This window comes from Gossypium hirsutum, chromosome D05 (genome assembly GCF_007990345.1).
Source record: "Gossypium hirsutum isolate 1008001.06 chromosome D05, Gossypium_hirsutum_v2.1, whole genome shotgun sequence".
NCBI lineage: Eukaryota > Viridiplantae > Streptophyta > Magnoliopsida > Malvales > Malvaceae > Gossypium > Gossypium hirsutum.
In genome coordinates this window covers 17,774,590-17,787,040 of record NC_053441.1, presented here as the reverse complement: position 1 = coordinate 17,787,040, position 12,451 = coordinate 17,774,590, and the positions used below count along the sequence as shown (strand labels likewise).

General features: G+C 36.6%; 3 protein-coding genes and 1 pseudogene across 3 annotated transcripts; 1 reads left to right on the top strand and 3 right to left on the bottom strand.

Moving 5' to 3' along the window:
• Positions 1 to 47: 47 nt before the first annotated feature.
• LOC107905386 (uncharacterized) lies at positions 48 to 2,360 on the top strand (annotated as a pseudogene).
• Positions 2,361 to 2,507: 147 nt separating this feature from the next.
• LOC107905385 (octanoyltransferase LIP2p, chloroplastic) lies at positions 2,508 to 5,013 on the bottom strand. Its single transcript, XM_016832030.2, has 4 exons — positions 4,308 to 5,013; positions 3,949 to 4,213; positions 3,665 to 3,815; positions 2,508 to 3,092 (listed from the first exon to the last, which is right to left on the bottom strand). The coding sequence occupies exons 1-4, from the start codon at positions 4,421 to 4,423 to the stop codon at positions 2,764 to 2,766; spliced, it is 861 nt and encodes a 286-aa protein (XP_016687519.1). The 5' UTR covers positions 4,424 to 5,013; the 3' UTR covers positions 2,508 to 2,763.
• A 798-nt stretch (positions 5,014 to 5,811) lies between these two features.
• Positions 5,812 to 6,798, bottom strand: LOC107902637 (uncharacterized). The gene is made up of 3 exons (XM_016828781.1): positions 6,464 to 6,798; positions 6,289 to 6,376; positions 5,812 to 6,048 (listed from the first exon to the last, which is right to left on the bottom strand). The coding sequence occupies exons 1-3, from the start codon at positions 6,796 to 6,798 to the stop codon at positions 5,812 to 5,814; spliced, it is 660 nt and encodes a 219-aa protein (XP_016684270.1).
• A 2,156-nt stretch (positions 6,799 to 8,954) lies between these two features.
• On the bottom strand, positions 8,955 to 11,946 carry LOC107905389 (probable E3 ubiquitin-protein ligase ARI8). Its single transcript, XM_016832031.2, has 2 exons — positions 9,492 to 11,946; positions 8,955 to 9,170 (listed from the first exon to the last, which is right to left on the bottom strand). The coding sequence occupies exon 1, from the start codon at positions 11,424 to 11,426 to the stop codon at positions 9,507 to 9,509; it is 1,920 nt and encodes a 639-aa protein (XP_016687520.2). The 5' UTR covers positions 11,427 to 11,946; the 3' UTR covers positions 8,955 to 9,170; positions 9,492 to 9,506.
• Between the last annotated feature and the right edge of the window lie 505 nt (positions 11,947 to 12,451).

Here is a 12,451-nt window from a genome sequence, read left to right as displayed (position 1 = left end):
GCCTATATTGTTAAAATTAAATCCATAGAAAACTAATAAACTAATTGATGGGGCTTTTTGCCCGTGGAAAGGGTCCAACAGCTGACCAACTTTGCGTCGGGTTGCTTTCTAATTGCCTAATAACTGAAAACCACCTCGTAGTTGTACCTACGGAGAACTTGGGGTTCAAGCGGTGACGGACGACCAGCAACTTCAATCATCTTGCTATAACCATTAAAAAAAATGGAACTTCAACCCGAGTGCCTTGGATTTCCTGTCCCAAAGTTCAAATTTTCAACTATCATAGACTCTTTATTCATTCCGTCAGTATATTTCTCCTAAATTTCGCTCAAATTTGTTACTTTCTTGATTCTAAAATGTTTTTTCATTGAAGTCGGAATCTCACTCTCATCTCCTTTTCTCAAACTCTAAAAGCTCCTGCAAGCGATATCGTTCTAAGAAATGGAAGTGTTGGGCTTGGAGATGCAACTCATGGTCCAGCCTCAATATAATTTTAGGTTCATCTTTTGCATCCGGATTCGGTCTAAAAAATAAAACTAAAATTTTATCTAAATCTGACTTGAATAAAAATACTAAAACTTAAGGCCAATCTGGTTCGTCCGTATTAATTTTTTTATATAAAAATAAATTTAAAAAAATATAATATATCAAATACACTAATAAATAACACTAAGATGTGCAACTTAGCAAACAAATGTCTTTAAAGTAGTAGCAAAATTAATAATAAAACAAAAGTTATACAATATTCAAATAATAATAATTAAATCTAATAGTGAAATTGCAATAAAACAGTAGAAACAATAATAAATTTTCTTTTTACAAATTTGGGCTAAGCTTGAGCCAAAAAAATCATACTTGAGGCTCGTTCCGTTTAGGAAATGGACCAATTTTTTTTTGTTTAAATTTATTTTTCGAGTCTACATTTTTATTTAAATTCTTCCACTTTTCAAATAGTACTTCCGATCAAGTAAAATTACCCAACCAATGATTAGGTATAGATTTATCAAAGAGTACATCTTTCAGCTCTTTTGTCTTGGACTTTTGCATGTATTAACATTTATTCTTCCTGCTTTATTTCAACAAATAGAACGTTTTCCTTTTTCTTTTTTTTTTAAATAATGCAGGGTATTTTATGTCTGAAGTAGAAGGGTTAAATGTGGAGTATAGATTGTGGAGATTGAGCACTTGGGGAATAGTGTATGCTTTTGGGTCTGATCAAAACTCTCAAGTTTGAACCATACTGGTACTTTGAGGGAGAACTCTGGTCTGGCTTTTAATACATTTGGTGGGGTGGAATCGTGTCATGGTAAATCGGGTTCAATTTCCTTTCACGGGCTAACTCACCAGCTAGTGGAAGAGAGCAAATTGATGTCAGCTGCTTTCCAAGAAGACAAAGGATCATTCCTCTGGGTTTTGGCACCTATTGCATTGATTTCTTCATTGATCCTTCCACAGTTTTTCTTTAGCTCTGCAATTGAGGCTTTCTTCAAGGACGACACACTCGTTGGTATTCTATTTCAACTTTATCTTTTCCTTTTATACATTCTTTTCACAACTATTGAGTCATAATTCTATTAGTGGTACTGCGGTGTGTGTGGAAACATAAACATGTAATTGTTTTGCATGGTTATACTATGCAGAAATTGTGTCCTCTTTTTCCTTGGTCTTGGGGTGTTCCTTCTTGTGACTGATCATGTTCAAAGGCCTTATTTGCAATTCAGTGCCAAGAGGTGGGGTCTCATTACAGGACTCAGGTTTACCTATCATCATCTTTCTTCACAATGGGTTTCAAAGTTGTTGCTCCTTTACTTGCCGTCTTTTTAACTTGGCCTGCGCTTGGCTTCCAAGCCTTGGTTGCAGTGGCTCCTTTCCTGATAGGCTCTGCCGCTCAACATGCATTCAAGACGATTCTTGATAAGCATCAATCATCTTGTTGGCCCCTGATTCCTATCATTTTTTAGGTATTTGGTCTTTTTACAGGATTCATATTCATCCTAAAGACCAAATAAGATTATTGACAACTTTGCAGTTGATTTTACAGGTGTATAGATTGTATCAGTTGACCAGAGCTCTTCAATTCATTCAGAACTTCACAGTTCTCGATGAAAGACTCTCAGAGAACCCCGGAAATGTTCAAGCGAGGCGGTGCAACTGCCGGGATGGTAATCACTTTCCAGGTCCTAGCTGTGGTTTGCCTTTGGTCGTTGATGGCATTTCTCCAACGGCTTTTTCCTTCTAGACCGGTTGCAGAGAAATATTGATGATTGCAAGGGTGGCATATTATTGCTATCTATGGTTTTTGTGGATTTTGACATTTGAATCTTCCAAGTGTACTCCTTGGATATCCATGAAATTTCAGGGCCCAAGGCATGTTCGTCTGAAGTACATAAAAGGGGAAATTGAGGGTAGCATTTATTTTTGTTTATTTATTTTATCCTTTGTCATAGTTCAATAAAGAAGCAATCATTATTTATGACTGAAAAAGGCAAAAAGCTATTGAATCCTCGTCACAAACAATTCATTCTTTTCTTTTTCTTTATGGAATTTCAATCATATAAAACAAAAATAGAAATTTCTAGAATTATTCAATTCTATAATCTGCAAATTTGGACATATAATGTTACAGGATAAGCAAATCTTACACGTTTCTGCTCTAAGAACTGAGAAGAGGAAACTTGTTCATGACTTGCAGGGTAAAGAAGCATTAATAAATATCTTGTTGTCATAAGGCAATTTACTCTTCTTTCAGGCTCTCCAATCTGGTTAATGGTCCTCTCTCCAAAATTCAGGCACAGTGATGGCCTTTTGATGGATTTCAAGATTGAAAACTTCAGAAAACTCCTTAATTAAGGACTTGTAGGAGATATCAATCAACTGGTAATCATCAGGAAACGGTTTAACTGCCTCAGCATATTGTGTAGATGACTGAAATTCTTGAAGCAACCCCTTTATGCTTCCGACTTGACGATGACGTAACCCACAGGGAACTATCCAGCTGAAGGGAGTTAGGTCTGTGGTGACATTAAGTGCCAACCCATGGTAGGTTATCCACTTGGATACCCTTACACCAATTGCAGCCAATTTCTGATTTCCTGTAGCAAAATTTTAAAAAGATCAAAGTCAATCAAAGAGGCCAACCTTATTTTCTTCTAATGTAATTAGATTAGAAAAAGATATTGTACTATCGATATAAGTGCTATTGCCGTAGACAATAGCGAAATCATCACCATGTGCAGGTCCAAGCTGCTAGACAACACAAAAACTGCACTGTCCGAGACTTGGTCCCCATGATGCCATGACCCTCCTCAATCGGTTATGAAAATAATCAAACCACAACGATTGCTCTATCTTTATTTGAAGGCCTAATATGAATGGGGTGAATCTATAAAACCTCTTTGTCCCCTTCAGTTATAGTTACCAGCAAAAGATATCTAATTCAATATAACAAAATAACCAAAAAGAGAGAGAGAGAGAGTTAAGGAGCCATGTAGACTAGCAGGGGATGCCTATTTCCTCTGCCTGCAATCCCCTACTGTAAATATTCAATTTCAAAGGGAACAAATTGTTAAAACATTGCTGAAAAACTTAGAAAAACAGGTTTGCTTAGCCATTCAATAAGTGGAAACAGATCAAGCATCAAAAGAAACAAGATAAGAAATCTTACCAATCCAAACACCCGTTACCCCTTCAATCCTAGAAGCTTTGATAGAAAATGTCGATGAAAGAACACGAATCACCACCTCCTCAAGTGTCCTAAGATACCAATGAAGATCCATCTTGTGATTCCGGAGATTAATAATAGGATACATAACCAGCTACATTTAAATACAGGTAGTATATAAAAGAAGAAGAAGAAGAAGAAGATAAGTTAGTCCAAAGAGAAATCACCACTGAAATCAAATTAATTTCACATTCTATTTCTTATCCATCTAGGTTTTGGAACTATACCTGTCCAGGCCCATGGTATGTAACTTCCCCGCCGCGTTCAGTTCGATAAACATCAAAAGGAGCTTCCTTTACGTCAAAATTCAAATAGTTTTCCGAGCTGCCAGTGCCCATTGTATAAACAGGGTTATGCTGAAGAACAATTAATGTATCTGGGCAATCCTCATGTTCTTGTAGCAATGATTTCTTCTGTTTAACAATCTGTTTCTGCCAAGACCATGCCTTTTCATATGGAATAAGCTCCTTGTGCAAATCAAAACACTCGCACCTATGGAATTTAAGTTAAAAAGCTTTGAGTTTTGGGGAAAGGGAATGAATGGAGTTTGTTTGTGAAAATGCTTGAGAAAGGCGGAGGGACTTACGCCTTTGTTTTTGTTGGAATTACTGGGTTGAGTTGGTGAGGAGGATCCTTTTGTTGCTTTACGGTTGTGCATGTTGTTGGGATAGTTCTGAAACACAGATTCGTTGCGAGAATCATATCTTACAAATCTCTGTAATCAAGCATGATCGTAAAACATTGGAATTTTACTGAATTTACTAATTCCTCACTGCGGGCGAAGAAACCGAAGTTCCAAAATTGATGCGCGAATGCAACTCAGCAATTTAGTTGGAGGATGTTAAGGTCAAGTCAGACATTTCATCTGCTAATTTCTGGGCTATTTTGTCTTTTCAGGTGATACCATGTAAGCCCTACCTCCAAATCCTCACCGACTATATATATAAAGCTACCTGATGATGATCACTGAAATTTTTTTTTAAAAAATGCAACCTTGAAGTTCTTCAACTAGCTGTTTGCTTCGGCTGCGTCTTATTTGCAGCGTTGTGATTAACTAGAGAAATCAATGCCTTCTTCTTCTTTTTTTTATCATTTTGTTATTACTTGTGATGATGAGAAACCAGCTACTTCCTTTTGCCACTTATTTTCTATAACTTCTGTTTCTAATTGCATATTTTGTTTGATTTCCAAGGAAATTTTTGTGAAATGAAATGAAAGATGAAGGTTGCAAAAGGAACCTTTTTTATTTAGAGTGGATGGAATTGCAGTGAAATAGCGGCGATGATGATCTCAAAACGACCTTTTATTTTCTGAGGCATGTCCTTATGATAGCGTCTCAAGCACTTTTGAGCCGCATCTTTCATTGCAAGAAAAGGCTGTTTATCTAAATTTTTTTTTCCATACCCTGATTTTGCATGAAATGGCAATTTCGCTTCACCACGCATTCTGGGCACATGAACTGTTTTGACAATTACAATTCCATCTTCTAAGCAGCTTTTTTTTTTTTTTTTTTTTTTTGAGTTTTGGGCTAATTATCAACATTATATTCATTTTGACAGTTGTGAAGGATAGATATTCTGCATAAAATTTAATAGTTGTAATTCCCCTTTTCGAGTGTTGAGAGGATATATGTCTACTTCAAAATAATGTCTTGTTTGAGCACTAAACACCCAGAAAAGTCTAGCAGCCCCATTGCAATCGAGTAACGAATTCGTGTGTTTGTGTTAAATTAGATGAACTTATTTGTAAATATTATAACATGTTCTAGTTAGGAACATATAATAGTTAAATATGTGCATTAGTAATAATAAACATAGTTAATTGCATCATACATCTCCAGTTTTATTTTTTATTTTTTTATAATTGTAATTTTATTGCCCAAGAAGCAGCAAAACTCGTACATAAGAACAAATAAACAGAGCAGTGGTATGAGCCTTCCCAAAAATCCCTCCATTCCTTTCACACCAAATAGCACGGATATCAGAATTCCATGTCAGCTTCTAAATGCAAACAATAGGGACTTGCCTTTGAGAAAAGTAACAACCCAATTCAACTCTTGCTGCCACGTACCAATCGCTCGACTGATATTATTACATAATTGCAAGACCAATGATTGATTTGGCAACAATCTTCTCAATCAAAGCCTTGCAATCAGGAATAGAAAGCGTCCTAGAAACAGGAGGAAGTCCAAGATATCGAACCAGTAACCTGCTACCTTGAACCCAGTGATCTGAAATCACAGAATCCAACTCATCTTCTAAGACTCCAGCAGCAAATAATTCACTCTTTGAAGTATTTAGTAGCAAGCCTGAAAACAAGTAGAACTCCTACAATAAACACCATATACCAACCACTGAATCAGAATTACCCTTCGCAAAGATAAGGAGGTCATCCGCAAATGATAAATGAGTGAGCTGGAATTTGTGGTATTTAAGGTGAAAATTGAAGACATCATGATTTGCTGCAATCTCTAGCAACCGAGAGAGAACATTCATTACAATGACAAACAAATAGGGGGAGAGAGGATCCCCTTGTCTCAGTCCCTTTGCACCTTTGAACAATCAAACCAGACCACCATTTATAGAAATTGAGTAATTAGGAAAAGTAACACAAGCTGCAATCCATCCAATCAAAGCATCAAGAAAATTTAAAGCCCTAAGCACAGAGGAAGAGATTCCCAGTTAACTGAGTCAAAGGCCTTCTGCAAATCAACCTTAAGGGCACATCTAAGGAGAGATTTGCTTCCTATTGTAGCCTCTCATCAGTTCATAGGCCAGCAGGATATTATCATTAATGTTCCTCCCCTTGAAGAAAGCACTCTGGCTTTTTAAAATAAGACCAAGCAAATAAAGTGTAATCCTGTTCACCAAAACTTTAGAAAGACATTTATAAACAGTAGTATAGCAAGCAATAGGCCTGAACTCTTTAACATGCTTAGGATGTTCGCATATAGGGACAAAAGTGATTGTAGTAGCATTAAAGGCAGGCAATAACTGATAGATGGAACTGAGCTGCTGCAAGAAAATCAACACCAACAATGCTCCAAGCAGCTTTAAAAAAATAGGCAGTGTACCCATCAGGGCCAGGAGATTTATCATTTCATTGCTCAAAAAGGGCAGTCTTAATTTCAGCATTAGAGATAGGACGGGCCAAGTCAACTTGAGCAGCAGTTGACAGAGAACAAGGAAGCAGTTCTCTAAGAACCTGATAAGACCAACCGACAACCTTGCTATCAGCAACCCCAAGAAGTCCCTGATAGAACTTAGAAATCTTATTGACAATATGATAATGACTTTATAATCGATTCTCATCATCTTCAACAAGAGCACGGATGGTAAACTTGCTCCTTTTAACAGCCACAGTCTTATGAAAAAATTTAGTATATTGATAACCCTCTCGAATCCAATAAACCCGTGCCTTTTGTCTGTAAAACTGCTCCTCAGCATTCTGCAAAGCTTTAAACTCACCATGAAGCAGCTAAAGTTGTTGAAAAGAATGCGAAGAAGAACCATCAGCAAGTTCAATCAATTGTAACTCCTCTAACTTAGCTCTCTTCTTCTTTACCCTCTCAGGAATCTGACCAAAAGCAGCAACATTCAAGGCTCTCAAATGAGCTTTAAGTCTTTTTAGCTTAATGAAGAGCCTAAGCATAGGGTTAGGATCACCGTGAACTTTCTTACGCCAAGACTCAGCAACAATATTCATGAAGTCCTTATGTTTAACCCAAAAGTTGAAAGAGGAGAGTAGACAGGCTGATCAACCTAAACAATAGGACAATAAGCCGATGAACCAGGCGCGAGGAATTCAACCTTAGAGCCATGAAAATATTGCAACCAATTGGTATTGACCATGAAAGTATCACTCTGATGATTAGACCAGGTATATCTAGGACCTACAAAAGCATGGTCAACAATACCTATAGTCCGGACAAATTCCTGGAAATCTGTCATGTCAGAAGTACTACCTTGAGAACCATCAAAGCAAGAACTCTCCTCAAGGGAAAGAGAAACATTAAAATCTCCCCCGAGAATCCAAGGAAAAGAGCCAGCCTGTCTATCCTTAGCTTCAAGATGAGACCAAAGTTAAAATTTGAAGATAGACTTGTACAATATTATTTGCTCAAAATTGGTCCCTCTAGTAACTTTTCTTTTTGTTTAAGTTTTCTAAAAAAATTAGTTACAATAGTAAATTTAACCCTCTCAATCTTTAAAAATATAGAAAAATTAAAAAATATATAAATTTCTTCCATATGCCAACAAATTAAAGATAAGGAAAGAAATTATTATTAACCACTACTACTATAAACTTTGAACTTTAATACATTATAAATCATTAAATTTAACCATAACATTGTTAGTTTTTTTAACCAAATATTTGAATCCAGAATCAAATAATATCTAATTGGAATTTTAAATAATTTTTTAGGTTTATTTTTAAAGTTGAATTAGGTGACATGAGAGAATTCCAGTTTGTTTTAGTGCCAACGATAAATAGTAGAGATTGACATTGGAATTAATACAATATCATTTAGGTGATTATTAACAAATAAAATTGTAACATAAATTGTAAAAAGAAGAAATTAAAATAAATATTAAAATTGAAGTACTGTGTTAGGTTTGAATTTGAATGAGCTTAGAAATAAATTTAAAAAATTTGATTTTAAAAAGAGAGGAGAAGACGAATAGTTAAAAGACATTAGAAATAGAGCAAGTCTCTTCACTTTTTTTTTTCCTTTTTGAGTTTGCATGCTCACACACACACACAAATTAGAGAACCTTCAATAAGAAGGGTGCTTCAAGACCCTAACACTAAGGAAGAGTGTGGTTATGTAGAAAATAGGAGGAAAGCATGCAGAAAAAGGATATGGAGAGTTTTTCTAGTTTAGGGGTTTCAATTTTTTTAGAAAAATTTTAGAATTTTTAACAAGAAAAAAAGTACACAATACATCATAAGGAAAAAAGAGATAAATAATAATAAGAGAAAAAAGAAGACAATACATCATAAGGATAAAAGAGATGAATTAATTATAAATTGTAAAAATATAATAAAAAGTATATTTAGAATTTAAAAACAATGAGTTTTGTTTTAAGTTTTAAATGGATTTATGTATTTAATTTCGAGTTTTTTTATTATAAAAAATTGAATATTTTAGTGTCCAATAAAATAAACCAAAATTCAACCGGATTAATAACATGTAAACTAAATTATAAAAGAACCCAAACCGAATTATGGGTTGGATTTGAACGGTTTTTCTGGGCCCTGAAAAGCACCACGTGAATTTAATAAACCAAGAAAGGGGTAGCTCAACCAATACCAAATCTTCCAATTCATTGTATTTGGAAGTGAGCTACAAGTGAACCAGTTTAATTAAGGTAATCCTCCGGTACATGCAATCTATTCTAAACAAAGATTAAACTTTAGTGCGGAGTTATTAATCCATTAGCTTCCCCTGAAAAAGAAGAAAAATCTTTGGTGAATCTTACCCAACTTGATTAAACTCAAAATATTAATTTATATAAGCATCCCACTATGCAAATAAAAAGTGGGGGTACTGGTACGCATATCTGCAACATAAAATGCTATTGCGTTATGTATGAAATCATCTCTATGGATGAAATCTGGAAAATAAAATAGAAGAAAGAGATATTCTTTATTTAAATACGATTCCTTGTTAACCTGGAACATGAAATACTATTCCTCATCATCTCCATGGATGAAATCCTAAAATGTTTGAAACTAGCAAAATGGTGAAAAGATAAATTAAACTCACCCTGTTTGGAGTCATCTAAGGTTCCGGTGCTTCAGTACACATTGCGCATGTAGCCGAGGTCCTGGAATTGGCATAAGTGCAGACATCACAAGTCCAAGACCCTCGCCCACACATTGCACAATTAGTGGCAGAACTCTGATTTTCGTAGGAACAATATGCACAAGCCCATGGTTCCATAGCACTGGCAGCGGCGGCAGGGGCAGTGGCAGAGTTATCGTTTATATTTGTATCCAAGACTGGAGCTGCATTAACAGCAGCAGCAGCCCAATTCGACTTTCGTTTCTTTGAAACACTTGACGAACCTGAGTTTACATCAGATAGTCCATTCTGCAAGGCGGCAACCAAGTTGTCAAAGTAATTTCTAGTCACCCTGGTAAGCAATGTAAGCTTTTTGCGGAACTCTATGAATCCCTCCACCGAGATCTTGTCTTTCAGGTATGATTGCAGCTCCTTTTCTGCACAATCGTGAAGCCTCTCCAAGCCAGACTCAGCCTGACCTTGCAAGTACTCGAACAAGTTCCTTTTAGCCTCGCATTCCTCAGGCAAATAAAAACCATATGCATAGGTCCATGCAAGTACCCTCCTACATTCGATTATCTGTTTCCAGGCCTCTGTTACGAAACTGATTTGAGCCAAAGGTTGTGCTTGAATACGACTAAGAACCTCAATCTGTTCGGTTTGCACTTTTTGCAAGTCGGCAGCACCCTTTTTCATTGAGTTCTGGTTGGTGGCCCAACGTTCGAAGTAATGGGTGTATTTCATCACATATTGCTTCGCCTTTTCTCTTTTTTCCTCCTCGGGGTTCCCCTTGAAACGATTGCAAGTGCCATGGTTATTCCAATCTCCAAGGCAGAGCCAGCAGAACTCGTAAAGGCAAGGCGCCCTACATGTCATATGCGAACATCCCATGTTTTTCTCAATTGGCCTTTTGCATTTGGGACAAGGCTTGGTAAAAGCTAGTATGTAATTCACATTTCCAGACTCCGAGCTGTTCTTCGACATCCATTTCGTCACGGTTTCACAGTCCACGGGACGATGAGCATCTTGAGTACAATTCCAGCAAAAGGAATGGGAGCAAAGACAAGAAACATCAAGATTTTCACTCCCGGCGACAAAGTCAATAGCGTTTTCACAGCCTGGGCCTGGACACCACTTGATCATCTTTTTTGATTCAATATATGACATAACAATGTAGCTAGAATACTTGTTTTTCTCTTTCTCCGACGCAAACAAACCCACCATGTCTTCACCCACAGCAGCACGGCAAGATGGATGGGGACACGTTAGCAATAAACTTTGAGGGCCATCAGCAATGGCTGTTTTAATGTAGGAACTCCAGCAATCATTGCAATAACGATGTCCACAAGATGTGGACTTGGTCTCATCACAAGGGTAATCTTCAAAGCAGATTACACAAATACTGCTGCCATGATCAGGTGACTCGATCAAGGGTTCGAGAAACAAGCCTGCCTTTTCACGGGCCGCTTTTTCATCGGCAAACCATGAATCAAAAATATTATTAACACTCCAATTATAGTGAAGGAGTAAGCTACTTGCCTCGTTTTTCGATATAGACAGGACAGAAGAGACTTCAGCGATGTTATCTTTTATACGATGGCGTATATCTGCTTCAGTTAAAACACTAAAGTTTTGGCCAGATATTGGGGAATCATGATCATCTTCTTCAAGTGCATTCTCATCACCATCATCGTTGTCGTCACAATCATGATCACCGTCATCATGCCTGTCGCTGCTTTGGAGTAGATCGTCATCATCGTCATTACGGCTGTCGCTGCCTTGGAGTTGATCGTCATCAAGGCTGTCGCTGGCTTGGGGTGGATGTAAGTCCTCATCCGTATCGTCGAGATAGAAGTAATCGTCGTCAGCAGTATCGTCATAGGCAAGGTTCACATCGTCAGAATCAGAAGCAGCCATAGACAAAAGAAAACTGAAAAACCTAGGAGAAAGATATTACAAGTGGGAGGCAGCTTGAAAATTGAAAACCCTTCTTTGGTTTTGCAAACTCCAAAGCCAAAGCCAATGATATGATGAAAAGACTGAGAATGAATGAGACTTATTTATTGATTGCTTTGTATAATAAAATCCCAAGGGGAAGGGATTCTGTATATATACACTATAAGGCGATAAACCCTAGTATAACTGCTCCTGGTTAAGTAATTCACGCAATCGCTAGTAAAAAATATATAAAAAAGAAAGAAAAAGAAACGGAATCCTGTGAGTCATCTACTTATATATATATATATGGTCACAGCACCCACAAATAATAATAAAATGATAATCCGAATAATAAAATAATAAACGACGGTTTAGCGATACAGATTGGATGTGATTTGGTTAATTAGACATAGTGTACATAGAACCTTTACCCAAGATTTTTACTTTTTTTTGCTATGAATTCTGAATAGAGCTATAAAAGTTTTTTTATTAGTTTTGGCGAAATTATTAAAATATGAAATTTATCCAACTATTATCATGAAGCACAGAGAGAGAGAGAGAGAGAAGAAGGTTCTTAAGAAAAAATAAGCTGCAGAGAGATTCAAATTCAATGGTCTCAATTCAAACAATGAAAGCAACTTGCCACATCACGACGTCGACTCCTAAGTTCATTAGGGTAGGCGTGCGTTTGATAAATAGAATGCATGGACGATGATGAGAGTTTATTTATGGATCCAGTACTTTATAGCTAACATGGAAGTTGCATCCATCAATGTGCTTGACCCTAATGAATATCTTCGTTGCCATTTCCTTGATAAGCAAGCGTACTTCTAAGAGAAAAGAAACCAGCTAGGAAAGAAAATTCAACGTCCATCAAGAGTGCAATCCATGATGTCATAAACCAATCATGTTAATACGTTGGCTGGCATATGAGGAATGGAATAGAACAAACATCGACTCTTCGCACCAACTATGGGGAGATTTGAGAGAATTAAAGAACGGAA

Excerpts from the sequence above, each read along its gene's own strand:
- LOC107905385 (XM_016832030.2), bottom strand. The coding sequence starts at position 4,423 with ATGATTCTCGCAACGAATCTGTGTTTCAGAACTATCCCAACAACATGC. Across the intron at positions 4,214-4,307 it reads ATTCCAACAAAAACAAAGGC|GTGCGAGTGTTTTGATTTGC; the intron begins GTAAGTCCCTCC and ends TAAATTCCATAG. Across the intron at positions 3,093-3,664 it reads GGTAACGGGTGTTTGGATTG|GAAATCAGAAATTGGCTGCA; the intron begins GTAAGATTTCTT and ends ATTTTGCTACAG.
- LOC107902637 (XM_016828781.1), bottom strand. The coding sequence starts at position 6,798 with ATGGGTACACTGCCTATTTTTTTAAAGCTGCTTGGAGCATTGTTGGTG. Across the intron at positions 6,377-6,463 it reads ATGAGAGGCTACAATAGGAA|GGCTTTAAATTTTCTTGATG; the intron begins GCAAATCTCTCC and ends CTCTGTGCTTAG. Across the intron at positions 6,049-6,288 it reads TTTCTATAAATGGTGGTCTG|GAGTTCTACTTGTTTTCAGG; the intron begins GTTTGATTGTTC and ends TGTTTATTGTAG.
- LOC107905389 (XM_016832031.2), bottom strand. The coding sequence starts at position 11,426 with ATGGCTGCTTCTGATTCTGACGATGTGAACCTTGCCTATGACGATACT.